This window comes from Tauraco erythrolophus, chromosome 20 (genome assembly GCF_009769465.1).
Source record: "Tauraco erythrolophus isolate bTauEry1 chromosome 20, bTauEry1.pri, whole genome shotgun sequence".
NCBI lineage: Eukaryota > Metazoa > Chordata > Aves > Musophagiformes > Musophagidae > Tauraco > Tauraco erythrolophus.
The window spans coordinates 11,724,302-11,749,221 of record NC_141484.1 but is presented as its reverse complement, the minus strand read 5'-3'; the positions used below and the strand labels follow the sequence as shown (position 1 = coordinate 11,749,221).

Below are 24,920 nucleotides of genomic sequence, written 5' to 3'. Positions count from 1 at the left end.
GGAACCAAGATGGTGCAGCCAGATCCCCCTCAGTGCTGCACCAAGCAAAGTGTCACATATAGAATCATAGAATCACAGAATGGTTTGGGTTGGAAGGGACCTTCAAGACCATCTAGTTCCAACACCTTCCATTACACCAGGTTGCTCAAAGCCTCATCCAACCTGGCCTTGAACACTGCCAGGGATGGGGCAGCCACAACGTCTCTGGGCAACCTGTTCCAGTGCCTCACCGCCCTCAGAGGGAAGAATTTCTTCCTTAGATCTCATCGAAATCTCCCCTCTTTCAGTTCAAAGCCATTGCCCCGTGTCCTATATGCCCTTGTAATACAGAAGACATCTGATGTGCCACAACCCCTCTATAAATGGCATCGTTGAGGCTTGGTCAGGACAGAGACTGGTATCAGTGAATAAACGTATGAAAACAGTTCAGGGCTCTGAGTGTTAAAGGATATTCACCCAGGGAGGCAGTTTCTTGCCTTTCCAAAGATTTTTCAGCATGGCCCAAAAAAGAAATGTTAGATCAACAGCCAGAAATGGGAGGGTTAGATATCTTACCGCAGCAGCAGGAGCTGCTCTGTACTCCTGCAATACCAGGGAGCTCCAAAACCCAGGAAAATATCTACGAACCAAGCTTCCAACAGACATTTATTTGTTTGGGTTGAAATCAATGCACATGAAACAGCGTCGCTCCCGCGTGCTGCGCACCTTTGCCGTCCGTTAAAATACAGGCCAAACAGTATCAGCTGCCCATCTCCTTCTCCATGACCAGCCACAGAAGCACAGCCAGCAACCACAGAACAAAACCAGCCAGGTCCTTTCCCAGTTCTCCCTGGCCATCCTCCCTGCCATCCCAAGCCCTGCTCAGCAGCTGGAGTCTGGGTCTTGTGGGGTGGAGGTAGGGATGAATTCGGGGAGCAAGTTTGGAATCAAGGGCCCTTCCTTGTCTTTGGTTCTTCTCGGTCCAACCAACCAAACTAGCTCAAGAAGACCCTGGGGAAAGCAAGGACAGTGAGGGGGGGGATTTTCTAGGTCTTGAGCCTTTGGTCTGCGTGGATCAAAGCCAACACCCGTATTGCACCACGTGCGTGACTGCAGAGCGGCCAAGCAAAGCAGCCACTGGACGGCTTCTGGAAGTGCAGGGAGTGAGTGACCCAATCTGTCCCACCATTTCCACGATGTATGCTACCAATGATGGCCTGCCACCCCTGTTGGGACAACAGCCCCAGCTGTGTGCTGCACCTCACTCCCTTACGCAAGGTTGGCAAAGCAGAGAGGAGCTCTCTGTGACTCCGTTTGCCCCTGTGATCTAGAGAGTGCTCCCTCCAGCCAACACTGAAGACTCCTTCAAGCGAAGAGACACCAGGAACTGGCAGGTGGGGTTTGCAGGATGCTGTAATAATGAGCAGCACAAAGTGTAAGCAGACTTCAGACTGAGAACATTGAAGTCAACTCAGAGGTGACATGAACCAAAGCAAGGTCAAGTTTGCTAGAGATGATCAGGTGCCATGACGGTCCATTTGGGCCTTGCACCCTGGTCTGTGAGTGTGCAGAGGGACTGGTTTAGTATGGGTACTTTTCTGGCTGCTGGGAAAATCCATATGGGAAGGAGATTGCTCAGGAAGGACAAGTGAGTGGAAACCCCCTTGCAAAGGTTAGGGAACAGGTTCTCACACACTGGGTTTTCTGGCAGTGCTGATAAAGAAATGCAGGAGGAACTTGGACCTCGTTATGGCATCGCACAAAGAAGCATCCCACCTGCACTGTGTGTTATAAGGGCGAATGTGCTATCAGGTGCAATGGAAAGAGCCAGATGGGTTGTGACCATCTCACTGGCATGGGCGTGCCAGACAGTGACCCAGGAAGGAACACCATCTCAAGACCCTACAGCAAACTGCAGCAGGACTGAGCTGGAGGAATCAGCAACCAGCGCTCTTAGGCAGCCACGCAAGTGGGTGGCCACCCCAGGACACCCAGCGAAGCCATAGCAATCTACAGGGCAGAAGTGCAGGGTGGGAGATGTGAGAGGCCTTCACACCCAGCAAGAAGGAGAGCCCCTTTCCTGCCATGATGGGCATTAGCAGCTCTGGCTGTGCCACATCGACACGGGTGGATGCTGAGAAGGGGCAACAGGAATGGAGACACTGGGTGCCCACTGGGTGCCATGAGTCTTTTGCACAGGACCTTGTCCAGCTCATGGAGCCAAGCCCAGAGGCGCTGGCTGGGCACTGGAGGGCTGGACTGGATGCCCCCTTGGCAGTGAGAGTGTCTCTCACCTGCTGTCTCCACGTTCCCCTGCCACTTTTCCAGACCTCTGTTTAGTTTTCATTTCCTTCTGCATGTCACACTGTTCTGAATTTTTCTCCTTTTCTCTTTTTCTCTAATTTCCTCCTTTTCCTTGGAGCTGAAAACTGAGCCCAGTAACATTGAGGTGGGGAAAGCGACTCATCTGGCTGCAGTTCAACACACGGGGTCTGTGCTCAGGTGGTAACTTCACAAGAATTGCCCTCCATTCAGCCGGCCCTGGGGACTGCCCTTGACACTTTGCTCAGCTCTACCCAGAGCCACAGAGCACCTTGCAATAAAACCGACGCAAACACAACAAAGCCCAGATCAGAGACATTTCCCACCAAGAGTCCTTAGGAACCAACTCATAGAGACTTGTAAGGTGGTACAAGGCTAAGGATGAGACATCATCTGGGCCATAGCATGTCTTGGATGGTGGAGCACAATGTTCTCCAAACACTAGCTCCCAGTGCTTGTTTTCTTACTCTGTCCAGGTGAAGGATGGTACCAGTCCTCTTTGTCATGGACTCCCTTGCTGCTGCTGCACACACCTCTTCCAAACTGAGCTCAGGTGGAATTCGGTGTTTTTTGATGTCATGGAGGAGACAACCATTGATGTGGCACCAAGGACACATGCCATCATTCAAGCTTGCACCAGCCTGCTTGGGAAGTCTCTTCGGTGGTGGTGCTGTAGTGGGAAGCATGAACAATGACGGGAAGTTGAAACTCTCAGAGGAGAGCAGATTGTGGACTCTGGCTGGAGACCTGGGGAGGAAAGACACGCGACAGAAAACCATGGGTTGCAACCATGGTGCCTCCCTTCTCCAATGACAAGAGAGCCAACCCTGCTTTATAGAGCATCTAATGCCAATGAGACCAACTCTTGAGTGTCAGGCCACCTGCCACAATGGAAGTCTCCAGCAACATTAAGGATGTGATGTAGTGTGGTTCAGGACATAAACTCATTCCAAACAGTCACTCTGTAGAAGTTTCAGGGAGTGGCAGACTAATAAAGAGGTGCTTCTTGCCAGTGCAGCCTGGTATGGACTTCCACCACTGGCCAATGGATGGGGACTGTCTGGTTGCCCCCTCGGCAGCCAGAGGATAGTCCTGTACAACTGACACAACCTGGCACTTAGTAAAGTGTTTCAAAAATCATGGGCACATCGTTTTACAGGTGGGCACCTGTGGCTGTCAGAAGATGCCAATGATTTAACTGCAACCTGCTGAAAAGGAGCAGGCTGGAGAAAGTATACGAGAAGGCACGTGAGGACCCTTAAGGACAGAAACACCTGACAGCTTCTTAGGTTTTCAGAGAAGATATTAAGAGCAGAGAAAGGCATTGGTGGTGTAACTCCGTAAGCACCAGGTGTGCACTGCAGTGGTACATTTGACGGACAACTCTGTCCTGTACGTGCTTGCAAGGTGATCCCTTGGTGCCTGGGGTACGCTACGTGCAGTGTGCCTGGCCCCCTACCCTCCATCTCTCTTCCTCCTCCACCAACCACCTCCATCCCTCGTCATGACCACTGCTGCTTCCCTTCCAGCCCCTCTCTCGGGACTCATGGGGCTCCAGCACCTTTCCCCGATGGCAGCCCCCCAGAGCAGAGCTGCAGCCTGGTGCTCCCTCACCCCCCATGCCTGCAGCAACACGAGAGGTGCATGTCCCAGACATCAGCGTTCACCCACCCCACACAGGCACTGGGCCGTTTCAGCACCCCACGGAAGCCCCTCTTGCCCAGCCCAGCTTCCCGGGACGTGTACGCTACCATGGTCATGTCCTGTGCAGAGGAGCTGGGGCCTGGCCTACATGATGGAGCAGGTGAAGCCACAGCACTCCTTGAGCAGGGTGAGGCCCGTTTTGGTCATGTACGGTGCAGAGGTTTGCTGTCCCCTGGAAGTCATCTTCTTCTCTTTGACAGGAGCTACAGAAAAAGGCATCAGCGTCTGTCTGGTGACGAGAGCACAGGCACATCGCTGCTTCTTAGGGCACCTTTCAGAGCTAGGACGCTGACCCTCTTCAGACCCACAGCTGGGCACAAGCTCCTGCATCCAGGAGATACATCACCATGTGTTCCACTGGCACGGGGACACTGGGCTGGAAATGCCTCCCACCACATTGGGGAGGTGTTCCTCCAGCAATGATGGAGGCAAGGGGAAGAGGGTAGCCATCAGAGGTCATGAAGAAAGGAGGACTGGATGGATACCACAACTTGTGACCTTAGCTAATGGTGTGATGAGATGTAAGGAGTTAGTTGGAAAGGGTCAGATGAAGTACATGAGCCACAAAAGGACACCTCCATTCTCGTAGGACATGCTGGCTTGGAAATGCCAGGAGGGAAATGGAAGCATAACATCTGTACAATTCGGGATGTTTCTGCAGTGTTATCCTCAAGCACCAGCACCCACCAGTTGCCATTTCCCCACACCATCCACCAGCAGCTGGTCTCCAGGTAAGCTAGCCCCATGCAGAGCAAAGAAATCTTGGAGACGGAGTGCTTAGGAAAGGGGAGAAACTGCCAGGGAGGCTCAATGCGTGGAACAAAACTCATCAACTACCTACCTGCTTTCTGGAGGTAGCTTTTGGAGAGCTTACTTTGCAGGAACTCTGCCATTTCCTTGTCTTCTTCCCTTTCCCTGTGACGAAGAGATCAGTTAGCACTCAGGAACAGAGCAGCAAGGCATTCAGGACCATCTGGCAAGGTGTGGTACAGATCAGAGGACAGACTAATCTGACCTCAGTGCAAGAACTAAATTGCATCCAGCTACCTGAGCCTCTCAAACTCCACATCGTCCACCAGGAAATCCCGCGTTTCCACCAGCTTGTGTATCTGCTGTACCAGCTCCTCTTCCCTCTGCTTCTCCTCGTTGGACTTCTCGTTCTCTGCAGCATAAGGGAACATGGTGAACACATCAACAGGGGCCATCCAGCCCATGCCAAGGCCAAGTTTGCTCTGCTTCTGCTCGGCCCAGGAGCAGATGTGAGAGTTGGGGTAAAAGTCAAACCAAAGTAAGCACCTGGATCTGGATACAGACTGTTAAATAAGCAACAACCTCATCCCAAATCACCCTGGCTGGGAGGAGACAAGTCTGTTGTCATCAAACTTTGAATTTTTAGCTTCTCCACAAAATTTTCATGGGGCTGAGCACTACAAGATGCAATGTGAGCTCTGCAGAGCAGAGGAAGGGCTCCTCAACATGGCAACCTCTCTAGTGGAAGATGACCATGGCTCCTCCAGGGTCTTCACCCTGCACTGCTGAAGAGGGTGGGTACTGGGTCTCAACAAGCTTGGCTATGTCAGACTCAGATGTCACCCTTCAGTCAGGATGTGCTTAACCTGCAGGTCCCATGCCAGCACACCCAACCAGTCGCAGCTTGGCCCTGAGCTGGGCAGGGGTCCAGAGACCTCTGAGCCAGGTCCTCCATGTGGCTGAGAAACCAGCCAGGGATTCAGGTGCATAAGGAATTATCAACAACCCCAGACGCCTTGGGAACACCTCACACCACCATTTATCCCACACGAACAGAAACATGAAAACCAATATGATCTACTGGTTTTTGTAGCCTTATTCCCTTGCTGAACGTGGTCCCAGTGACCTCATCCCCTACATCTGACCTTTCAAACTACTGTCAGCTCCCTTCCCAACCCAGCAACAAGGGTGACCACAAGTGTCTGCCAGGCTACTGTGAACGTGTGAGTCTTGGTTGTCACCTGAACCCCCAGACTGACCTACCCTGAGCACAGTGGGACCCACTTGTGCCACACATCTTAGGGCTGTGAGTTAGTGAAGACCTGGGAAACTCTCACATCACTATGAAGCCATGTTTTATATAAATTGGTATATAATGGGAAGTGGGATGGGTGAAGGTGACAGAGACAGGGCTGAGGAATGTTAAACACAGAGAGCTGCCTTAGCTGGAAGCTACGACTGCCCGTGCTGCAGCTATTTAATACCATTTCTGAATTCAGCAGCCAGCTCCAAAATCAGTCCAGCATGGGATGGATCAATCTCCAGTCTTCCTTCAGCTAAATAAAAATGCAGTGAAATTCACAGCATGGACCAAACCCTGTAGGCTGGATCTCAGCAGTTACCTAAACTATGTATTGATTTGTAGTTTCAAGTCTGCTATATATTGATCGGAGGTGCTGCTGCAGGGGTCTGAGCAGGAGGAACTTCTCATAATCATCATGTTGTTAGAAACATCCCTAGCAAACAAAGGTTTCTCCTACAACTGTCGTCTTGTGCAGAGACTGAGCTCCAGCTTCCTGGCAGAGAAAGCTGACCTGGACTGAGGGCTGGACCACAGCCTCCGGTCTTCTACCATGAGGAGTTAAAGCAAAGTCACCTGGCCGGGGGCATCGTCTCTGTGGAGCTGCTCCCACCAGCCTGGTGGGAATAGGGGCAGTTTATAGTGTCATTCGGATACTGTGAAAATCAGAAATATCAGGCTGTGCACAAACACACCAGCTATTTGGAGTTAATTAACAAGCTGCATTCCTGAGTTAGAGTATGTTGGAGTCAACATACCCGCTGTACAAACACTGCACCTTTTTGTCTGACTTCCTGATGTCAGAGTCCATCACAACCACGAGATCTCTCTGAATTATTAAAGGCACCTTGGTCTGGTGAGATTTCAAGCCACAGGTCTGGCTGAGCTCTGAGTAAGCACTGACGTGTTCGAATCCTTATCAGAACCAAAGTTCAATGCCCATTTTCATGAATTATCTGCTGCAATAGACTCCCAAGACCAGCGATTTGCAGGATTTTTCCAGCACAGGCTGATTTAAGCCAAGTTATAAAGAAGACAAAAAGAGCATCCCTGATGCAAGCAACGTTTCTGCTCTCGGCTGAATCTGAAAAGGCCAAAAACAAAAGATCAAAGCAGATGAAGAAACACCAGCCACATTTCTCAAGTTTCAGAAAAGGCCAAATTTATCTCTGGTCCTGAGCCATTGTTTAGGTCAAGTCTTATTTTATGAACTAGAAGGTGCTTGGATTAAAAGCCCACGTGACAGTCGGGTCTATGTTTTGCAAGTAGCTCCTGTTTTTATGGCAGAATCCTCCCCTCTCCTGTCCGAACCTCCCTCTGGATGCAGCCAGGTTGTACTAAAACGATCAAGACCTGCATAGTAAGCAGCTGCTGGGCTCCAGCTGTGTGCTGATGATTCACAAGCACACACAGCGTAGGGACACCATGGCATTAGAAAGGGTGAAGGCTTCTTGCCACCTGTGGCTGCGAGGTAACCTCTGGTACAGCACCAACGAGCTGAGCTGCTGCTCTGGGAAGCAGATGTGCCCAGCTGGTCTCTTGCTGGCATCCAGGCATCGCCCCCTGCTACACATTCATTGGTCTCAGTGAGTGCAAGCGCCTTCAGAGAGATACTTGTGGTGGCCCAGATCTTAAAGCTCGGATGGGTACAAAGAAGCAGGGACAGGTCACCCATCCGGTTCCAAAGATACACATAAAGTCCTTACTGGGGGCAGAATGAGGATGTCCCAGGAGGAGGCACAGCCTCATGAACAGTGATGGACACAGCTTGTGGGGAAGCCTTTCTCGCTCATTCTCGTTCAAACCCTGAGCTGTTTGGCGTGTGCTTTTGTTTGAATACTTTGGCTGAGGGGGATCATATAGAGAAATGAGGTTTGGCCTTCCCCGGACTATGAAGGGACAAGGGTGGCTTTGATTGTGACAGGGACATGGAGGGTCACTGGTCATAGAATCACAGAATGGTTTGGGTTCGAAGGGGCCTCCAAGATCATCTAGTTCCAACCCCCCTGCCATGGGCAGGGACACCCTCTGCTACACCATGTTGCTCAAAGCCTCATCCAATCTGGCCTTGAACACTTCCAGGGATGGGGCAGCCACAGCTTCTCTGGGCAACCTGTGCCAATGCCTCACCACCCTCATTGTAAAGAATTTCTTCCTTAGATCTCATCAAAATCTCCCCTCTTTCAGTTTAAAGCCATTGCCCCGTGTCCTGTCACTACACACCCTTGTCCAGCTTTCTTGTAGCCCCTTTAGGTACTGGAAGGCTGCTGGAAGGTCTCCCCGGAGCCTTCTCTTCTCCAGGCTGAACAGCCCCAACTCTCTCAGCCTGTCTCTAGAGCAGAGGTGCTCCAGCCCTTGGATCATCTTGGTGGCCTCCTCTGGACCCACTCCAACATCTCCATGTCTTCCTGATGTTGGAGAGCCCAGAGCTGAATGCAGCACTGCAAGGGGGTCTCATGAGAGCAGAGCAGAGGGGCAGGTCACAGTCACAGTAAGGAGGGGACAAAAGCAGCATTCCCTCCCAGCCGAAGTTTTCACATATGTTGCCCTGGACTGTTTGCCTCTTTCCAACATCCTGAATAATGAATTCACCTAAATGAAGGACATCACTGGCATGACATCCCTCTAGCACCCATCCGACCCTGGCTGCAACCAGGAACCCTTCCCTGGCAGCTGCTGCCATCTGCCCCATCACTGACACCCATTTCTGACATGGCCACAGCAATAATTCGCTCGTTTTCACATACTCGAGGCCTTTGAAGGCATCTTCCCTCCTGCTACCTCCAAAAGGGGCCCTGCACAGCGTGGTCTGACAACGTCCCCTCAACTCGTTTGAGGATCCTCCTCGTTGTATGTGGCAGGTCCCACTGTGTGGCATTCAGCACCACCTCGCTCAACAACTCCTATACCAGACCCATGCTCTTCCTCGCAGGACTTATGTTTTTTCACCTTTGCTGTTTCCTCTGCCTTTCAGCCCAGGCCTGGACAAGGACTCCCTGGCAGCAAAGCTCCCAGGAAAGATCTGAGGTCAGACCCAAGGAGCCGTGTTTCTTGATGCTCGCGCACTGCCTGGGGCAGCAGCATCTGTGGGAGCATCCCAGGTGGGAGCCATTCAGGAGCTTCTTGTATTTCATGGACACCCTTCTGCTGACTGCAGCAGCAAGGAGCAGCTCTCTGAACCTCTATGAAGCCTCACCTGGAAGGGCTATGAGTTTTTGAAGCTCCTTTTTCAGCCGGCTGATTTCTTTGCAAAGCTGAATGTCATCCATCCTGCAAAGACACAAATGAAACCACTGAGGGAAAGACTGGGAGAGAAAAGGTTCCAAACCTGCAGGGCAACACCCAACTGTGCAGTGGGGAGCACAGATTTACCCGCCCCCCCACTTCATCTCCGAGCTTTTGTTGGAGCTACACAGGTTGTGTCACTGGTTGTTGGCAAAGGAAAAAGTTTCATCGCTCTAAGGACAATGAAGCCTTATTAAAACCCGGCACATCCACCAGGCAATAGCAGCTCTGTTTCTCCTTATCCCAAAAAAATAATCCCCAAAGAGCAAAACCTGAAAACAAACGGAAGCTGCCGCTGCATAAAAGGCTCTGACATTTTTATGCTGCCTTTCTGCAGAATTAAAAAAAAGGCAGAAAAATGAAACACAACGGGGGCGGGGGAAATATGCAAACTTTGCAGGTGCCCGCTGAGAAACAAGGTCATTCCAACAGGAGAAAAGGAGCCTGCTGAAGCCGCGGGCAACGAAATCATCTCTGGCTCAAACCACACAAGGGCAGCAATATATGGATCAGGATGAGCTCAACCCAAACATCAGCAGCAGCCGCTGACGGAGCGCACGGGGATGCGCAGCCCTGTCCGTGCTGGAGGCAGGCGGACGATGCCACAGCAGCGCCGCAGATACTCGGCCCCTCCATGGGTGTGCCAGCTCAGTGCTGCTCGCTGCTCGCTAGGGCTGGCAGAGAACACGTAACCCAATTTATTTATTGATTGATTCAAAAAAATCGCATGAGTATGCCCACGCTAAAGCCCTGCGTGGACAAGACCGAGGATCGATGGTGTGTGGCCATGATGAGCATCAGTGTCTCAGTCTGATGAGCTTTATGCACTCACCTGCAGTAGGGAAACCCCAAGAGCAGACAGTGCTCATGGCTGAGACCTCTCTCCACCACAAACCAAGCCACCCTTGAGGATGTCCCCTCGGTAGGTGACACCACAGAGGACGAGACCAGTCACAACTCCAATAACTCCCAGAGCTGCCTCCGGTCTGCAGGTTGTGCTCCCCACCTGCCCATCTCTCTCCTGCCAGCAGCCTCTGGCTTCAGAGACCTCCTTGCTTTGCCCTTTAGGGTCTTTTCCTCAAAGTCCTCCTGCTTTCTGCCAGCAGGTCATAAGCACAACGAGCAGCGACCCAAGGGCTGCCCAGCCCCATCTGCCCTTCCAGCACTCTCCAAGATTGCATCAGCCTAGGGCCAACCTTGGCCAGCCACATCTCCAGCCAAAGCATGATAAGGCCAACCCATCTGACACTTTTGCTCCTGCTCTGAGCCCTCCTTGGGCTCCTCTCACATAATCCCTCATTGGAAAGATTAGGAAAAGCCAATGCTGCTCTGGTGTGGAATCCCGAGCCTTGGCACAGTTCAGCCAGCCGGCAGCCAGTGAAGCACCATTTCCCTGGCAATAAGGTACCCAGGAACTGAAATCCCTGATGAGGGATTTTGGCTGTTGCCTCAGTTGAAAAGAGTTTTTTAAAGCCCCTGCATCCTGTAGCAAGACACTGAATCTCCTGATCAGGGTTGGACTGTTCTGCCAGGATTTCGGATGCTTCTCGTTTTTCTCCAGGCTTCCATGGTGTGGCTGAGCCACTCTGGCCACATCTGGCATCTCCTCACCTCTTGTTACCTGGCCTGAAGCTAAAAGAAAGTGTCTCCATTCAAAATCCAGCCCCAGATTTTCCAGGTGTAACAGGCTCCCATGTCCCCAGGACCAGAAATTGGTCACTTGGTGCATCCACAAAGCAACTCCTTCATTGACACATCACTCCTCATGCTCTCAATACACATCTTCCAGGAGCTTGCAGCCAGGAAAGGCACCAGAAGCCCCATGACAGAAGGTCTGGGGTCAGACGACCCATTGAAACAGTGCTGAGCAGCATCATCACCCTGAGGTAGGTGCAGACACTCTGACCAGAAGAATTTCCTTATGACAGCACAACTAATCCATTGATATCTCAGGACCACCTGTATCTAAGGGCTCCTTAGATCTCAGAGACTTGATACTGTAGCCCTGGATGTTTTCGACAACAGATGTGGGCACTGAACGATGAGCAGCTTGTGCTGGGAAAACATCTGGTAGCACAAACCTCTCAGCTGGAGACCAGATGTGTTCATACAGGATTTGGCCCTGTGCTGCCCTGTGCTCGGTGCCTTGTCTACATGGGTGGGATGGGGAGCATTTGCCACCATTGAACATCACGTTCAGAGACCAGTTTCATGAAAGCGCTGGTAAGCACCAACACTGCAGGGCACAGTGGTTCACCTGTCTGGATGGAGTCTCCAAGAGGAGCAGCATATCCAAATCTTGACTACAAAGAATCAGACAACTCATTTTCCACCTAGACAGAGGCACCATACATCTTCCTAAGCCCTACCAAGCACCCCAGCATCTTAGCACAATCTCCCCAAGGTTGTCCAAGCCTTTGATACAGGACTCCCCAGATGCTTTCCAGGGTGCATGGGAAATCATCCAACCTGGAAGAGCACAGCTGAGATTTCTAGCAAGCTCCATGGCCGTGAGTGTCTACAGATAATGCATGATCGACTTACGAGCTGGTGCCACCTTGAACAGATGTGCCTTTGGCACCCTTTGAAGCCCGAGTCACTAAAAGCCCTGTCTGATCTTCAATAATCCTGCTGGCCTTTCCACTGAGTCATGCCGTCCACCCCTTCTGGGATGAGTCATATTTGCAGGAGCTACTTGAACTCACAGCTCTGTCAGCTGAGCTGAGGACACCAGAAACATTAGGGAAGGGAAAAATAAACAGATTGATGAAGAGGGACCCTGTGAGATATTGCTGTAGGAGAAGAACATCGCAGGTGGTGGAGAAGACTTCTTCTTGGCTCTGTCAGATTTTTGCTCCATCTGACAGTGTCTTCGTGAGTCTAGTCCACCGATGCCAATGTCCAGGAGCTGCACGTGGAGAACAGGGAGGTCTGTTTGTCCTTTTATTGCCTGCTCATAGTCCTACGGTGGCTGAGCCCTGAGCTTGTACAGAGAGCACCAGCGAGGAGGTCTGCCCCGGACACATGGGCTGATCGCTACTGATACACTTATTAAAATTAAAATAAACAGTCAAATAGCAGCTGAAACATTATTAAAATTAAATCGGAATTTAATTCTGTAGAATCTAACAATGAGAATAATAAATGGGCAATAATAAAAATTCTCATTTCAGTAAAACTTGGGAGAGATTGCAAAGACAAGCACCCAGAGGGCCACTGCTGGAGCTCAGGTGACTTCTGCTGCTGGCGACAAAACTTATTGCAGCATCAGCCGCAGCCGTGGCAGCCCTGCCTGGCCCCGGGGAGCAGACCCGAGCGGCGAGAGAGCGAGGTGCAGAGCTGAATCTCCCACAGGAATTCCAGACCTTTCCTTTCGCCCTCTACAAGGAGAAATATCAGGAGCTTCGTTGTTTTCCGCAGCAGAGACATCTCAGAAACGTTGGAACGTTTTAGTTTGACACTTCCAACAAGGAGAAAACACCGATCGCTATCGACTGACCGGACGGGTCGCTCCTCCGCGGGGCAGCACGTCAGTGGGGTTGTCCAGCTCCCCGAGCCCCACAGTTCAACTGATCCTCAATATTATTTTTTTTAGTCCCATTGGGAAAAAAGGCCCCTCGCAGTCCCTACTCCCCATCCTTTTTAACCCTATGATTTCCTTTTGTTTTCCAAGTGAATGCCAAGGAAGAAAACAAATACAAGGATAAGAAAAAGCAAGAGATGTGAGTTTGGTCAGCACCTGTGAGACTTGGGTACCAGTTGCCATGGAAAGCATTGAAGAACTACACTTTTTATGATTTCCAAAAATCCTTTTCAGCAATCTATTCAGGAGGAACTGTGCCTCGAAGAGGTCACCACTCCCAACATGAGCCTCTGCGTCACAGTCCGGCTCACGGCTTCCCTGGGGAGCAGATTTACCCAGGCATTCCCAGCCGTTGGTGATGTCAGTAGCACAGGTACCAGTGGGGATGCAGACACATTAAAAAAGCAGCACACCGAGTGCTGCAGCCCAGTAAATATGATTTCTGCCATTACCAGCAAAAAATCTCAGGCTTTGCGTTGACCCGCCAGCATGGGATCTCCAGACTGGGCTGACTACAGTAATTTAGTGGTATTAAAAAGCTTAATCAACCCAGATTATGAATGCTAGTCAATCCTTTTCCTCCCAGACCACAAAATCTCCACATATACCCAGGGAAAATGTTCTTTATCACCCTAAGCGCTGGTTAGTGCCACTGCGACACAGTGGCTATTTCATTGCCTTAAACATGAAAGGCCTATAAATTTTTACTCAAAAACTGCTTTGATTATTGAAATGCACCCTGGAAAAAAATTCTTCCCTGCTCATCTGGCTGCAAAGGCTCCACTGGGAGCGGAGAGCAGGATGTGGTGCGGAGACGGGCACCAGGCACTGATGCTGGTCCAGCCCAAGGGCAGTCCGGTCCCAATGAGTCCTGATGTCCCCCAGCAGCCATGGGGTGGGGATGGAAAGGAGGAGACGTAACATGGCAACGTGGGGACAGCAAACGGCGATCGTATGGATGTTGGACAGCCGCAGCTCTCTGTGCTGGGGCGAAGTGACATGTCCAGAGAGCAGTGATGAGCCACCAAAGCTCAGGTCCCTTCCCAAGCCCAGCTCAAGAGGCGTGCACTGAGGAAGAGCACGGACCCTGCAGGAAGCCGGAGTGCCTCTGGTTGAACATGGACACAGTTTAGCGTAGTTCAACCCATGCCATAAGCTCTGTTTGCACAGCTCAAACCATCACAGCAGCAGTGGCAGCTTTGTAAGAAGGACCTGGTCAAGCCCCTTCCAAGAGCAAGGTCAGAGCGGTGGGAAAGGCTTCGCTTCCAGGTGGAAAATGAGGTGGGAAGTGGCCTCAGGTCTGCTCATCCCCAGGGATGATCCATGTTTGATTGGGGAGGCAGAAAACGCTGGGGTGACCCTGGGAAGGGGGACAGGGTGGGAGGAGGCAGCTACTCACATGTACCGCAGCTCTGACTCCCTCCTCACCAGGATCTCCCTGATCCTCTCGATTTTGAAGAGCTCGCCTTCAATGTCGTCAATGGTGGTGGTTGAGTCAGCCATGGACACGATCTCGTCCTCTGCAAACAAAACGGGAGCCACGTTAGCCCGCAGGAGATGTTAAACACACTGAGGACAACAGGGACCACAGGGCTGTCACGGGGAACCCCCCTGCAAACACCAGACCAGCACAACCACCAAGAACATGCAGTTTTGAACTCGTTTTCAGGCTTCTTGCTACCCTGCTGGGTGCTCGAAGAGGAGACGGCCCAACAGGCACAGGGAAACTCGTCGACATACACAAGGGCACTGAGCTGCCAGCGACTGTGTTTTGCCTTTATTTGTGCCTTTTTGTGAAGCTGGGCACAGGTTCTGCTCATCGCTGCATCAAAGACGGTTCGGGCTCAGCTCCAGACACGCACGCAGTATGCATGAAGCATCTGCAGGGAAGAAGCCCTCGGAACCCATCGGGCCACTTCAGCTGAGCTTGCAGCTCTCCAAGCCTCAGAAACAAGCATGATCTCACCTGCTTGCGCTGGCTTTGCACTGACTCTGCTCACCCCAATGTTGTGGTGGGCTCCGCATCACTAAGAATGGCCCAAATTTCTGGGGGTCTTCCTCTCTGCTGAACAGCAGGAGGTCAAGGGAGTTAAAAACTGCTGGAGAGAAGGACAAGAACACGAGCCATGTAAGCCTCAGGCACCTCCAGCACACAGGCGGATACCCAGAGACGTGAGCCTGTCCTCCTGTGTGTGCTCCTGACCAAACACTGGGCCCATATAGCACAGAGGGGCCTCCTATGGAGTTGTGGAGGTGAAGCTCCCATAGTTGGTCCCTTTCCATCTCAGGCTGGATGAAGATTCCTCCCCATCCTTCCCAGCTCACCAGAGGGAAAAGCCCCCCCAGTACTCAGCAGGCCAGTTTGGCTTCCTCATGCTCTGGAGTACTGAGCATCACCTCTACAACCCGCTTGGGGAAACTGAGGCAGGGAAAGGAGCTGTCATTTGCTCAGGGCAAGAGGCAAGAGCTTCACAGCAAAATGCAGGAAAAAGGGGCTGTGGTTGATGTTTTAGAAGAGCACAGTGGCAAGCCCAGGGACAGAGAGGACAAGAGCCCAGCAACCTCGATCCACTGCTCTGACCACCAGCTCTGTCTCCCACTGACTGACATGCAGGTGTCCCTCTGATGTCCCATCGCTTTCCCCAAGACTGTCACACCGATTTTCACCAGGATGCCATGCTGGTTCACGCACCGCCTGCGAGCCTGCACGTCCCACAGTGACTCCCAGCCCATTTTACGGGGATAGCTGAGATTTTGCTCCCAGGCCAGCTCCCACCTGCCAGCCTGGTCTGGCTCAGAGACACATCACGGAGCTCGTTATCGGTGACATGCAGCAGCACATTTGTCGCACTGGGCTAATCTGGCTCTCCTGCAATGCGCACACAATCCAGGTTGGGCGGGTGGGGGGGTGGAATCAGCAGCTACAGCAAAGCCAGGCTATGAGAAAACATTAAGAATCACAAATATCAGGGGAAAATTCTGCTTCCTTTGCATCTCCACAGGACACATCTCCCCTCCGAGACGTTGCCTTCCTGCAGCCCTGGGACTTTCCCCATGCAGGGAGGGGGGAAAGCAGAGCCAAGGAGCACCAGCTCTGCGATTCAGGATTTTCCAGGCAGCTGAAGTCTGGGAACTGGAGATGTCAGAAATGGAGCGTGTGGCTTGGGGATCCCAAACAGGACCCAGGCCAGTGCTGAGCATTACAGGTCAGGAAGGCATTAAGGCACAAGGCAAAACACTCCACACTCACGGGTCTTCTACCTGTTGTGTAAAACTGCTGGAGGAATCACTCTCGGTGAGGCACGCTGCTGAGGTTGCTGGCAGAGGAGGTTTCACAGTGGAAATACGAGTGCTTTGGGTTCGTGTGACTGGTTTGAAGAATAGTTTTCCACTGTTTCTGGCTTGGAAACTCATGACTATGTGGAGACGAACTCCCTCTTCCCCTAGCCACAAAGGCCACATTCAGCCCCCTGAATCCTCGACCATTCCCCATTCCAAGCTGTCAGGATGCTCTCAGGAAACAGTGTTTGCTCAGGACGGACCAACAAACACATGGGTGCGACGACACATGGGGGTGGATGCACTGTCTCCATCAGCTCTTGCTCGATGTCTCTGCTGCAAATTTGCTCAGAAACCCTCCTTTAGCCTCGTTTCTACGGCCCTGAACGGGGTTGCTAAGGGACCGGACTGTGGTTGCTACAAGACCAGGATGCGGTTGCTACAGGACCAGGATGCGGTTGCTAAGGGACCGCAGTGTGGTTGCTAAGGGACCGGGATGCTGAGGTCCCTCATCCCAAGCATCCTGCTGCTCTGCCACCCCAGAGCTCCTCTTGCCCAGGGTATTTTGCCGCATCCATACCCAGCGGTGCCGAGCAGCTGTGGCACGCGCTGGGGACGGGCAGGATGTCCCTGCAGATGACAGCAGGCACGCGGGAGCAGGAAGGACACACGTGAAGGTGCAGACGGTACAGCCGGTGTGTGCTGCTCCCCAGGGTTTGGGTGTGCTTCAGGGCAGCTCCAGACCTGCCTGGAAAAAGCTGCATTGCTCTAAGCGTCGCTCCTGTGACCAAGCTCAAATGACATGGTTGATTATCTTACAGATGCGCCAATAAAGACAGACACAAGCTCACTGCAGCCTTCATTAGCCAAGGACAAATCTAATCATCCCACAGGGGTGGGTCTGGGGAGGGGGACTGTCACTCCTGGCCTGGGTGGGTGGGTGAATAACCCAGAATATCTCTGATCACTCGCAGAGGTGTCTGGCTGAGGTTATCTATCAGCCAGCTGCTTCCTGGCAGGTGAGCACATGAAACGGGCATCACATCGCTTCTTCTCCCTTCTCGTCCCAGAACCTCATTAGCCAAAGCCATCCCAGATGGGAGAGGTGAACCCTTGCCTGTCTACACGAAGAGAGGAGGTGGCAGATGGAGTCACTCTCCCCGATCTGTGGCAGGAGGCCGGGACATGATCTCAGCACGTAGGCAGCTGCCCACAAGAGCGAGAAAGCTCCTGGCTCAGCTCTGGGTGGGTTCCCATCAGAGATGGGGAATACGGTGTGGCCGAGACCACCCTGCCCAAGAGGAGCTGCCCTCACGCACTCCCCCAAAGTCACCTTTCTGTAGGTCACTTCCCAGTAGCTTCCTGTGAAACAGGGACAGCGGATGGGGACACCATGCAGCAGAGCGATGGCTGCAGGACTCAAGCTGGAAGGTCCTCAGCTCTCAGCTCTCAGCTCTCAGCTCTCAGGTGGTTTGGTTGAGGTCAAGGCACCCTGTGTCCCTCAGGAAAGACGTGTCCCCAGGCATGCCGGGGAACTGCTCAATGGAGCAGTAAGTCCTGGACAAGAAGTTCTAAGAGGACAGTCATGTGCCTGGAGCTGTAAGCAGCCTTGGCCCATTGCAGCATGAGGGATCTCTCTGGCTGTGTTTGTGCATCCCCTGGCACAGCCAGCACCACGGGGGCTGTGTTAGACAGCCATAAAAGAGACCACAGTTCATGGGGGAGGTACCCTGGGATGACCCCCCTTGCAGTGTTGTGTTCAGCTCTGGGGACCCCAACATCAGAAGGACATGGAGCTGTTGGAGTGGGTCCAGAGGAGGCCACCAAGATGATCCGAGGGCTGGAGCACCTCTGCTGTGGAGACAGGCTGAGAGAGTTGGGGTTGCTCAGCCTGCAGAACAGAAGGCTCCAGGGAGACCTTCCAGCAGCCTTCCAGTACCTAAAGGGGCTACAGGAAAGCTGGAGAGGGGCTTTGGACAAGGGCCGGTAGTGACAGGACAAGGGGCAATGGCTTTAAACTGAAAGAGGGGAGATTCACATTAGATCTAAGGAAGAAATCTTTTACAATGTGGGTGGTGAGGCACAGGAACAGGTTGACCAGAGAAGCTGTGGCTGCCCCATCCCTGGAAGTGTTCCAGGCCAGGTTGGATGAGGCTTGGAGCAACCTGGTGTAGTGGAAGGTGTCCCTGCCCATGGCAGGGGGGTTGGAACTAGATGATCTTGAAGGTCCCTTCCAGCCCAAACCATTCTGTGATTCTGTGACCCACAGGGGGTATCACCGGGGCTGCAGTCCCTCTGCGACACCCTACTGCTGTGTGCACACTCCCCTGGTCACCTCCCCTGCACAAGCAGGGCAAGAGGCTGTGTGTGCTCAGCACTTCGCAGGGTCAGCCTAAGATTTCCTGGGATTCAGGGCAGAAGCAGAGGAAGAGCAGTCCCAGGAGAATACTCCTGTAAAATGAAGTCCACAAACTCTGGGAGAGAGCACCTGGACAAGGGAACACAGAGCTATGCCTCTGCACCAAAACCATCCCCTAAATCTCACGAGGAATCAGTGAATCTGTACAGGTGACTAACAGGCAGCTGACAGGATGGGAAAATGAACTGATGCTGATGGACACTCCTTCCACTTGCCAGCATCTGCCCAGGACCACAGGTCATCATGCCAAGACCTAAACAACTGAGTGAGGGCAGGAGCTGGAGCACAGGACAGATGAGGAGAGGCTCAGAGAAGCAGCTTGAAGCGTTGTTCAGACACTGGAACAGGGATCAGAGGGGATGTGGGATCTTCATCTTTGGTCCAGGACACCTCCTAGACAAGGCTGTGAGCAACCTGGTCTACTAAGCCTGCTTTGAGCAAGGTGTTGAACTCCAGAGGCCCCTCCTGATCCAAATTCCTCTGCCATTCCATGTAATGAGATCAGTCCGTGACAATCGATTCGGATGTGCACGGATCTTCCCTGCTAGCTCAGGAGATGCTTTCCCCAGGCAGATATGCTGTGGTGATGCTGAGTTCCCAAACCCCAGCAGCTACAGGCATGGGCCAGATCACAGCTTTCCTGAGACAGTGGTGAGAGTCTCCCTTCAGGGATGGAGAAGGATGATGTCCATGTGTGGCCACGCTGCCCGGCGGTCCCTTTGCTCTCGCAGCAGCACACACGACAGCGGAGCCAGACACAGAAACCAGCCCTGTGCTGCTGGAGCAAAAGGACCCCCGACCGGCACCATTTCCACCCGGCAGACCAAGGAAGGGGAGAAAGCTTCGATTTGAACTTGAAGATGCTCTAATCATCACACATGGCCCAGGGGAAGCAAGTATCATTAATGTGGAGTATAATAGCCAGAGACTTCCACTCCATATGGCTCTGGTGAAAATATTTAGACAGCCAGCAGCAAGCCTGAGATGAGTCACAGCAGCAACCAGCGCAGGGTTGAGTTTTGAGTGATTTACTTCATGATTAAAGTTGGGCGATTGATTGACAGTCCCCTGCGGAGGCGGTCAGAGCTCTTCACCTGGGCTCCATCCCAAGAGGCCTTTAACTCAGCCGTGTGCTTTCCTCTGCCCTGCAAGCAGGACGGGCAGGGGACATTCACCCTGTCAAAATCAGCCCTTGCTCCACAAGCTCAATAATGAGAGCGATGGTGACCCGCTGCTCTGGGGCAGGTCCCCGCCACCCACCCTGCCTGCCAGGAGGGACACAACCTTCCAGCCCTGCCAACGCACAGCCAAGCACGCTGGTCCCAGAGGACAGCATCGCACTCAGATGGAGAGTTCACAGCTACCGGCAGCCTGTGAACCACAGCACCGTTTCCCTGCCAGTGCCCAGCTGCCCCCTCTACTAAACCAGGGAGAAATGTGCAGCCTTGGCCCGTTGCAGCCATGAGGGATCTCTCTGGCTGTGTTTGTACAGCCCCTGGCACCGCTGGCACCACTGGGGCCATGTTAGACAGCCATAAAAAAGACCAGAGTCCACAGAGAAGGTACCCCAGGATGACTTAGAGGGGGTATCACCAGGGATGCAGCCCCTCTGCAACACCCCTGGTCACGTCCCCTGCATAAGCAGGGCAAGAGGCTGCGTGTGCTCAGTGCCTCGCAGGGTGGGCTTGAGATTTCCTGGGATGGCAGCAAACAGCACTGACCATTGCCATGTTCTCGCCCAGCCTGAGGGTCCCCCAGGAGCCAGAGTTTACAGAACTGCATCAAACGTTGCAGCCATCACAACCCTGCTCACAGGCACCAGAAGGGGGATGCCCGGATCATACCCAGCACCCTGAGCCCAGCAAGTGTTTGACCCTTCTCTGGACCACGCTGACACCAGCCGGCTGCTGGGAGCAGAGGATCTAAGTGATGGAAGTTCTCAGGCCCCACCGAGGGCAGGATCTCTATGTAGACACTGTTCCCAGGCAGGGGAGGTGAGGGGTGGGGTGGGGAAGGATATACAGTGCTGTGCTGGAAGACACAAAGGAGAAGGACTAAAACTTCAGGCTGCTCACCAGGGAGCTGAGCAGCTTCGCAGGCAGCACAGCGGTACCAAGCAGGATGCTGGAGTTGGCTCCATCCCTCCATCCTTGCCTTTCCAGCTGTCTGTCCCTATCTCGCCAGGTGTAAGGGATTCAGCGGGAGCAGAAAGGGATGGGGAAGGGGAGAGGCCGGAGGGATGTCATGGCAGAGGGGCTGCAGGAGCCTCCCCTCCCCAGGATGCTGCCCAGCATTGGGCCCCCTGCTTCCACCCCAAGGCTGGGGACTCTGCCCTGGACAATCCCAGTTGTCGGTGTCCGCCCCCTCTGCCCATCCCGTTTCGTACTGGAGGAACTGGTCAGAGAGGGGAAAAAGGCAGCGAAGGACAGGGTGGGCACCCCAATGTCCCGGTCACAGCCATGCCCGCAGCCGGGCATGACAGCACAGCGGCTCCGTGTCTCTCCGGGCAGCACCAGCCGGATGCCGGGCTCCATCCCTCCTCCACCGGTGCGCTCCCCGCAGCCAGCCCTCCTTCCCTCCATCCCTCCCCTGCTCCAGCCATCCCTCCTCCCATCCAGTCCCTTCTACCCGTCCTTCCTCTTCCCGCATGCCCCCTCCCCTCCCTCCATCCATCCCCCCCATTTCATCCCCTCCTTCCCTCCGTCCTCCCCCCCTCCCCCCCTCAATCCCTCCTGCCCCACTCCCCATGGCCGCGGCGCGGGGGCTCCGGCGGTGCCGGTACCGACACGGGAAACACCCGCGGGGCTCCGTTTGGCGGCTAAAGCCGCCAGTTCCCCGCCAGCCCCCGGGGCTCAGGTGCCGGGGGAGTCCCGGAGCCAGCGGGATCGTGGGCGAGGGGAAGGGAAGGGGGGAAAGTTTGGAGCCGGCAGAGCCCCTGCCCGTCCCGGTCCCGCCGCGCTCACCTGGCCCCGCGCCGGCGGGCGGCCACCGGGTGGACTCCAGCGATCCGTACCGGGGGGGGGTCCGGCTGCCCTCCATGCCGCAGCCCTGCCCGTTCCGCTCCTCCGCGCCGCTCCGCTCCGCGCCGCTCCGCCGGGGCGGGCGGGGGCTCCCGCCGCTCCGCGCCCTCTGCCGGCCGCCGCCCCGCCCGCACCAGCGCCCCGCGCCCCCCGCGCCCCCCCTGCAGCCTCACCCGCTTTATCGCCCCGGGGCTCGGGCCCCCCGTTAGCCCACACCGTCCCCCCCCCCCCCCCCCCCCCGCCGTGGGGCCGGTCTCCCGCGCGGGCGGCAGCCGCAGCCGCGCACCGGGGCGGTTTTGGGAGAGGGCGAGCGGGCGAGCCCCGGCTGAGCCCCGGCTGAGCGTGGGACGGGGGAGGCAACGAGCTCTGCCCGGTTTGTGCCCACTTCGAACACCCCCCCCCGCCGCAGCCGCCGGTCCCACCCGATCCACCCCTCGCGTGTTCCCAGAGGGGTCCGTTTCGCCGCTTCCCGTCTTGAAAACAAAACCGCAGCACTAAAAATATCCCCAAAAAATAAAAGTAGCCCCGTCTGGCACAGCAGATGAGGGGTGGAAAACTCTTCTTGGTGGGTACGCCCCGGGGGGCATACCCGGGGTGTGCTGTGGGGTGAGGCAGCGACAAACCGGCCCCCCCAAAGCGAGGAGGGAAGTGAGGGGCAGCTGTGCTTTCCAGCAGAAGCCGCTTTTCCCAATGGAAAAACCCAACAGCAAATGTTTAATAAAACGGCCAAAGGTCTGTTGGTCTGAAACTCAAAGGCTGGTTGGTAGCACCTGGGTGGCACCCACAGCAACGGGGATCTCGGCAACGAGCGCTGCCCCTCTCCTCCCACCGGACGGGCTCTCCTGCCGGACACAGCAGTGACCAGTTCCACCATCTCGAAGGCTTCTCCCAGCAAACTGGCACGGGCAAGGCGAGGACAGGCCATGGATTTTAAACCCTCCTGCTTGCCGAGTGTTACGGTTCTCGCTCACTGATACCAGAAGCGCTTACTCCACTGAGGATCAACAACCTGCTGTCCTCCATGGAGGCACAGAACTCAGCACCACCTTCCCCAAAACACATGGAAGGGGCCCGTGTCCTCTGCTAGGACACATTTCTCTGCTAGGACATGCCTGCAGGTGACCCTGATGTCCCCACGCTGGCTTTGTGCAAGAGCACAGGTCCATGGCGGGGGTGAGGCTGGGCTCAGGGACACACGACCTTCAGGAGACCTTCAGGAGACCTTCAGGATGGGGATCAGGGACATGTTTTGGGAAGTGCCATGCAAAGTCACTGTGCCAGAGAGCATCAGGGTCCACAGCAGCAGAGAGGTGAGGGCCAGGCCTGGGGGAGCAGCTGCAGAGTTCTGCCCCCTCATTCAGCCACCCAGCTGTCCTGGCTGGCAGGGACATTGTTAAAAGTTGAGAGTCAATGCCATAAAATAAGCCATCAGTGAGAAAAACAGGCATGACAACGTCAGGGATGGGTCGGGAGGACCACCCCCTGCAGAGAAATACCAGGCTGTGTTACCTGCTCTCAGTACCTTGCAGCATCCTCATCTCTAGCTGCTCCCCTCCCCAGTGAAACAGGCTGTTCAGCTAATCCATATGAAACATCCTTACTAGAATTGGGATAAATCTGAGCAAAAGCTTGGAATTCCCATCTCTGAAAACCACAGAGCAGCTGCTTTCAATCTGGTCCAGTGTTTTAAACCAGAACGTGCGCAAGGGAGACGGTGCTTCATTCATTGAGGATAACTGCGGCATGTAAACAAAACAAGGAGACAGAAATTAAGAGTCTGTGCATAAAAAAAGGGAGGAGGGAAAAAAAAAGACATTGGAGCTGCTGCTCTGGGTTAGAAATGCAGCAAGCAGCATCTGAGATCCGGTGAACTGTAACCCACTCCAGAGCTGAAACGGTGTTTCTTGAAGAATCTAAAGTTTCACTATTCCAATGAATTTTTCAGGAATGCCCTGAGTTTCGTTAGGCAGCCGCACTGTAATTTTGACTCCTGCGCTCCCAGTTAGGACGGGCAAAGCGCAGCTTGAGGGACACAGCCACTTCAGGGTTCTGTGGGCTGGTTGTTTCAACGTGCAAGGTAAGAATAGCCCCCAACTGGCTGTTGCTCAGCTCATTAAATGATGAGCATCTGCCCTCACCGTAATTATGAACGCAGGTCTGAAGTGACTCACCTTGTTTTGATTGCTCCACAATGCAGAGAAAACGAACGTGTAAATATTTTAATCAGTTCTTCAGTCAGATACTCTACAGGATTACTTTCGCCATCAGCAGCCAGATCTGCCGTGGGCTGCGACTTGAATTCAACACATTCTACACGCTCACTTCATTCTTCATAAAACCACGGGATTAAATCAAACAGTCCGGAGTCAGACCCAGAGTTATGACCCAATTAACACACACTGTTTGGTCTGCTGCATTGAGGGTAATTACTACGTGCAAATCCATTTTGCAGAGGTAAATGCAAACCAAGTGGGTACAAACAGCAGATGTGCCCCATGCAAACTGCCTGAGAGGTGAACCCCGCGGTGCTTCCTTCACCCAGGTATGCTCCGTGTCCTCGAATCCACAGCTGAGAAGTTTTACTGGCTCTCGAGGTGACTTTCACATTGGTCTACATGAGAGGAGAGTCAGTAGCAGCAAGGCTTTCAGGGCCCTAGCAAAATATTTCTTAAAAGCATTAATATTTCCCTGTGTACAGTCACTTCTGCAGAAATCAAGCAGCTACACAACAGAAAGCATGCATACATTGGAAGCTTATAAACAGAACATCATCCAGCACCAAGCAACACTAACACAATCTCCCAGGCTTTTGAAAGGTGCTGAGAAATAACGAGAATTAAAATGCAGCTTGGAGAACGTTAGGATAGACACAGTCATTTGAAGCTCTTTAAAGAAACAACCTGAGTAGGCAACGGCAAACAACAGACACCGCTAAGGCACGTTCAACAAATTTGGAGTCTTCAAAACCACTCTCAAGGTGATGCTCACAGGGCCCTTCGCTGCCGACTCAATCAGGCACATCTTGATGACGGAAGGAAGCTGAGTGTTTAAATTTGTCACTTCTTGAGAAAGGACTGTGGTCCCAAGGACCTGAATGCCTGCTCCTGTGGAGGGACGCACCTGCCAGAATTACTAGTTTGGAGTTAAATTTATGAAGTTTCTTTTCCTTAGGATTTGTCAAAAAATCAGGTTGATGTTTCTCAATTCATGCTTTGAATATTAAAATTATTTGAGCATGTGATTGTGTTTCCTGGCTCAAAATGTCTTTTACTAACAATA

General features: G+C 53.5%; 1 protein-coding gene across 2 annotated transcripts; it reads right to left on the bottom strand.

The window, feature by feature from the left end:
* Positions 1–2,926: 2,926 nt before the first annotated feature.
* On the bottom strand, positions 2,927–21,660 carry LOC104376018 (bMERB domain-containing protein 1). 2 transcript variants are annotated; one of them, XM_086624211.1, is made up of 6 exons: positions 21,585–21,660; positions 14,323–14,443; positions 9,252–9,325; positions 5,053–5,167; positions 4,847–4,920; positions 2,927–3,048 (listed from the first exon to the last, which is right to left on the bottom strand). In XM_086624211.1, the coding sequence occupies exons 1-6, from the start codon at positions 21,658–21,660 to the stop codon at positions 2,927–2,929; spliced, it is 582 nt and encodes a 193-aa protein (XP_086480337.1). The 2 variants fall into 2 exon arrangements, with proteins under 2 accessions (XP_086480337.1, XP_086480338.1); XM_086624212.1 differs by lacking the exon at positions 2,927–3,048 and adding an exon at positions 4,090–4,208.
* Between the last annotated feature and the right edge of the window lie 3,260 nt (positions 21,661–24,920).

Bases quoted from the DNA above. Each gene is read 5' to 3' on its own strand.
- LOC104376018 (XM_086624211.1), bottom strand. From the start codon at position 21,660: ATGGAGGGCAGCCGGACCCCCCCCCGGTACGGATCGCTGGAGTCCACC. The intron at 14,444-21,584 runs GTGAGCGCGGCG...TTTTGTTTGCAG, and splicing joins GCCCGCCGGCGCGGGGCCAG to AGGACGAGATCGTGTCCATG. The intron at 4,921-5,052 runs GTAGCTGGATGC...TCTTCGTCACAG, and splicing joins GTGGAGTTTGAGAGGCTCAG to GGAAAGGGAAGAAGACAAGG.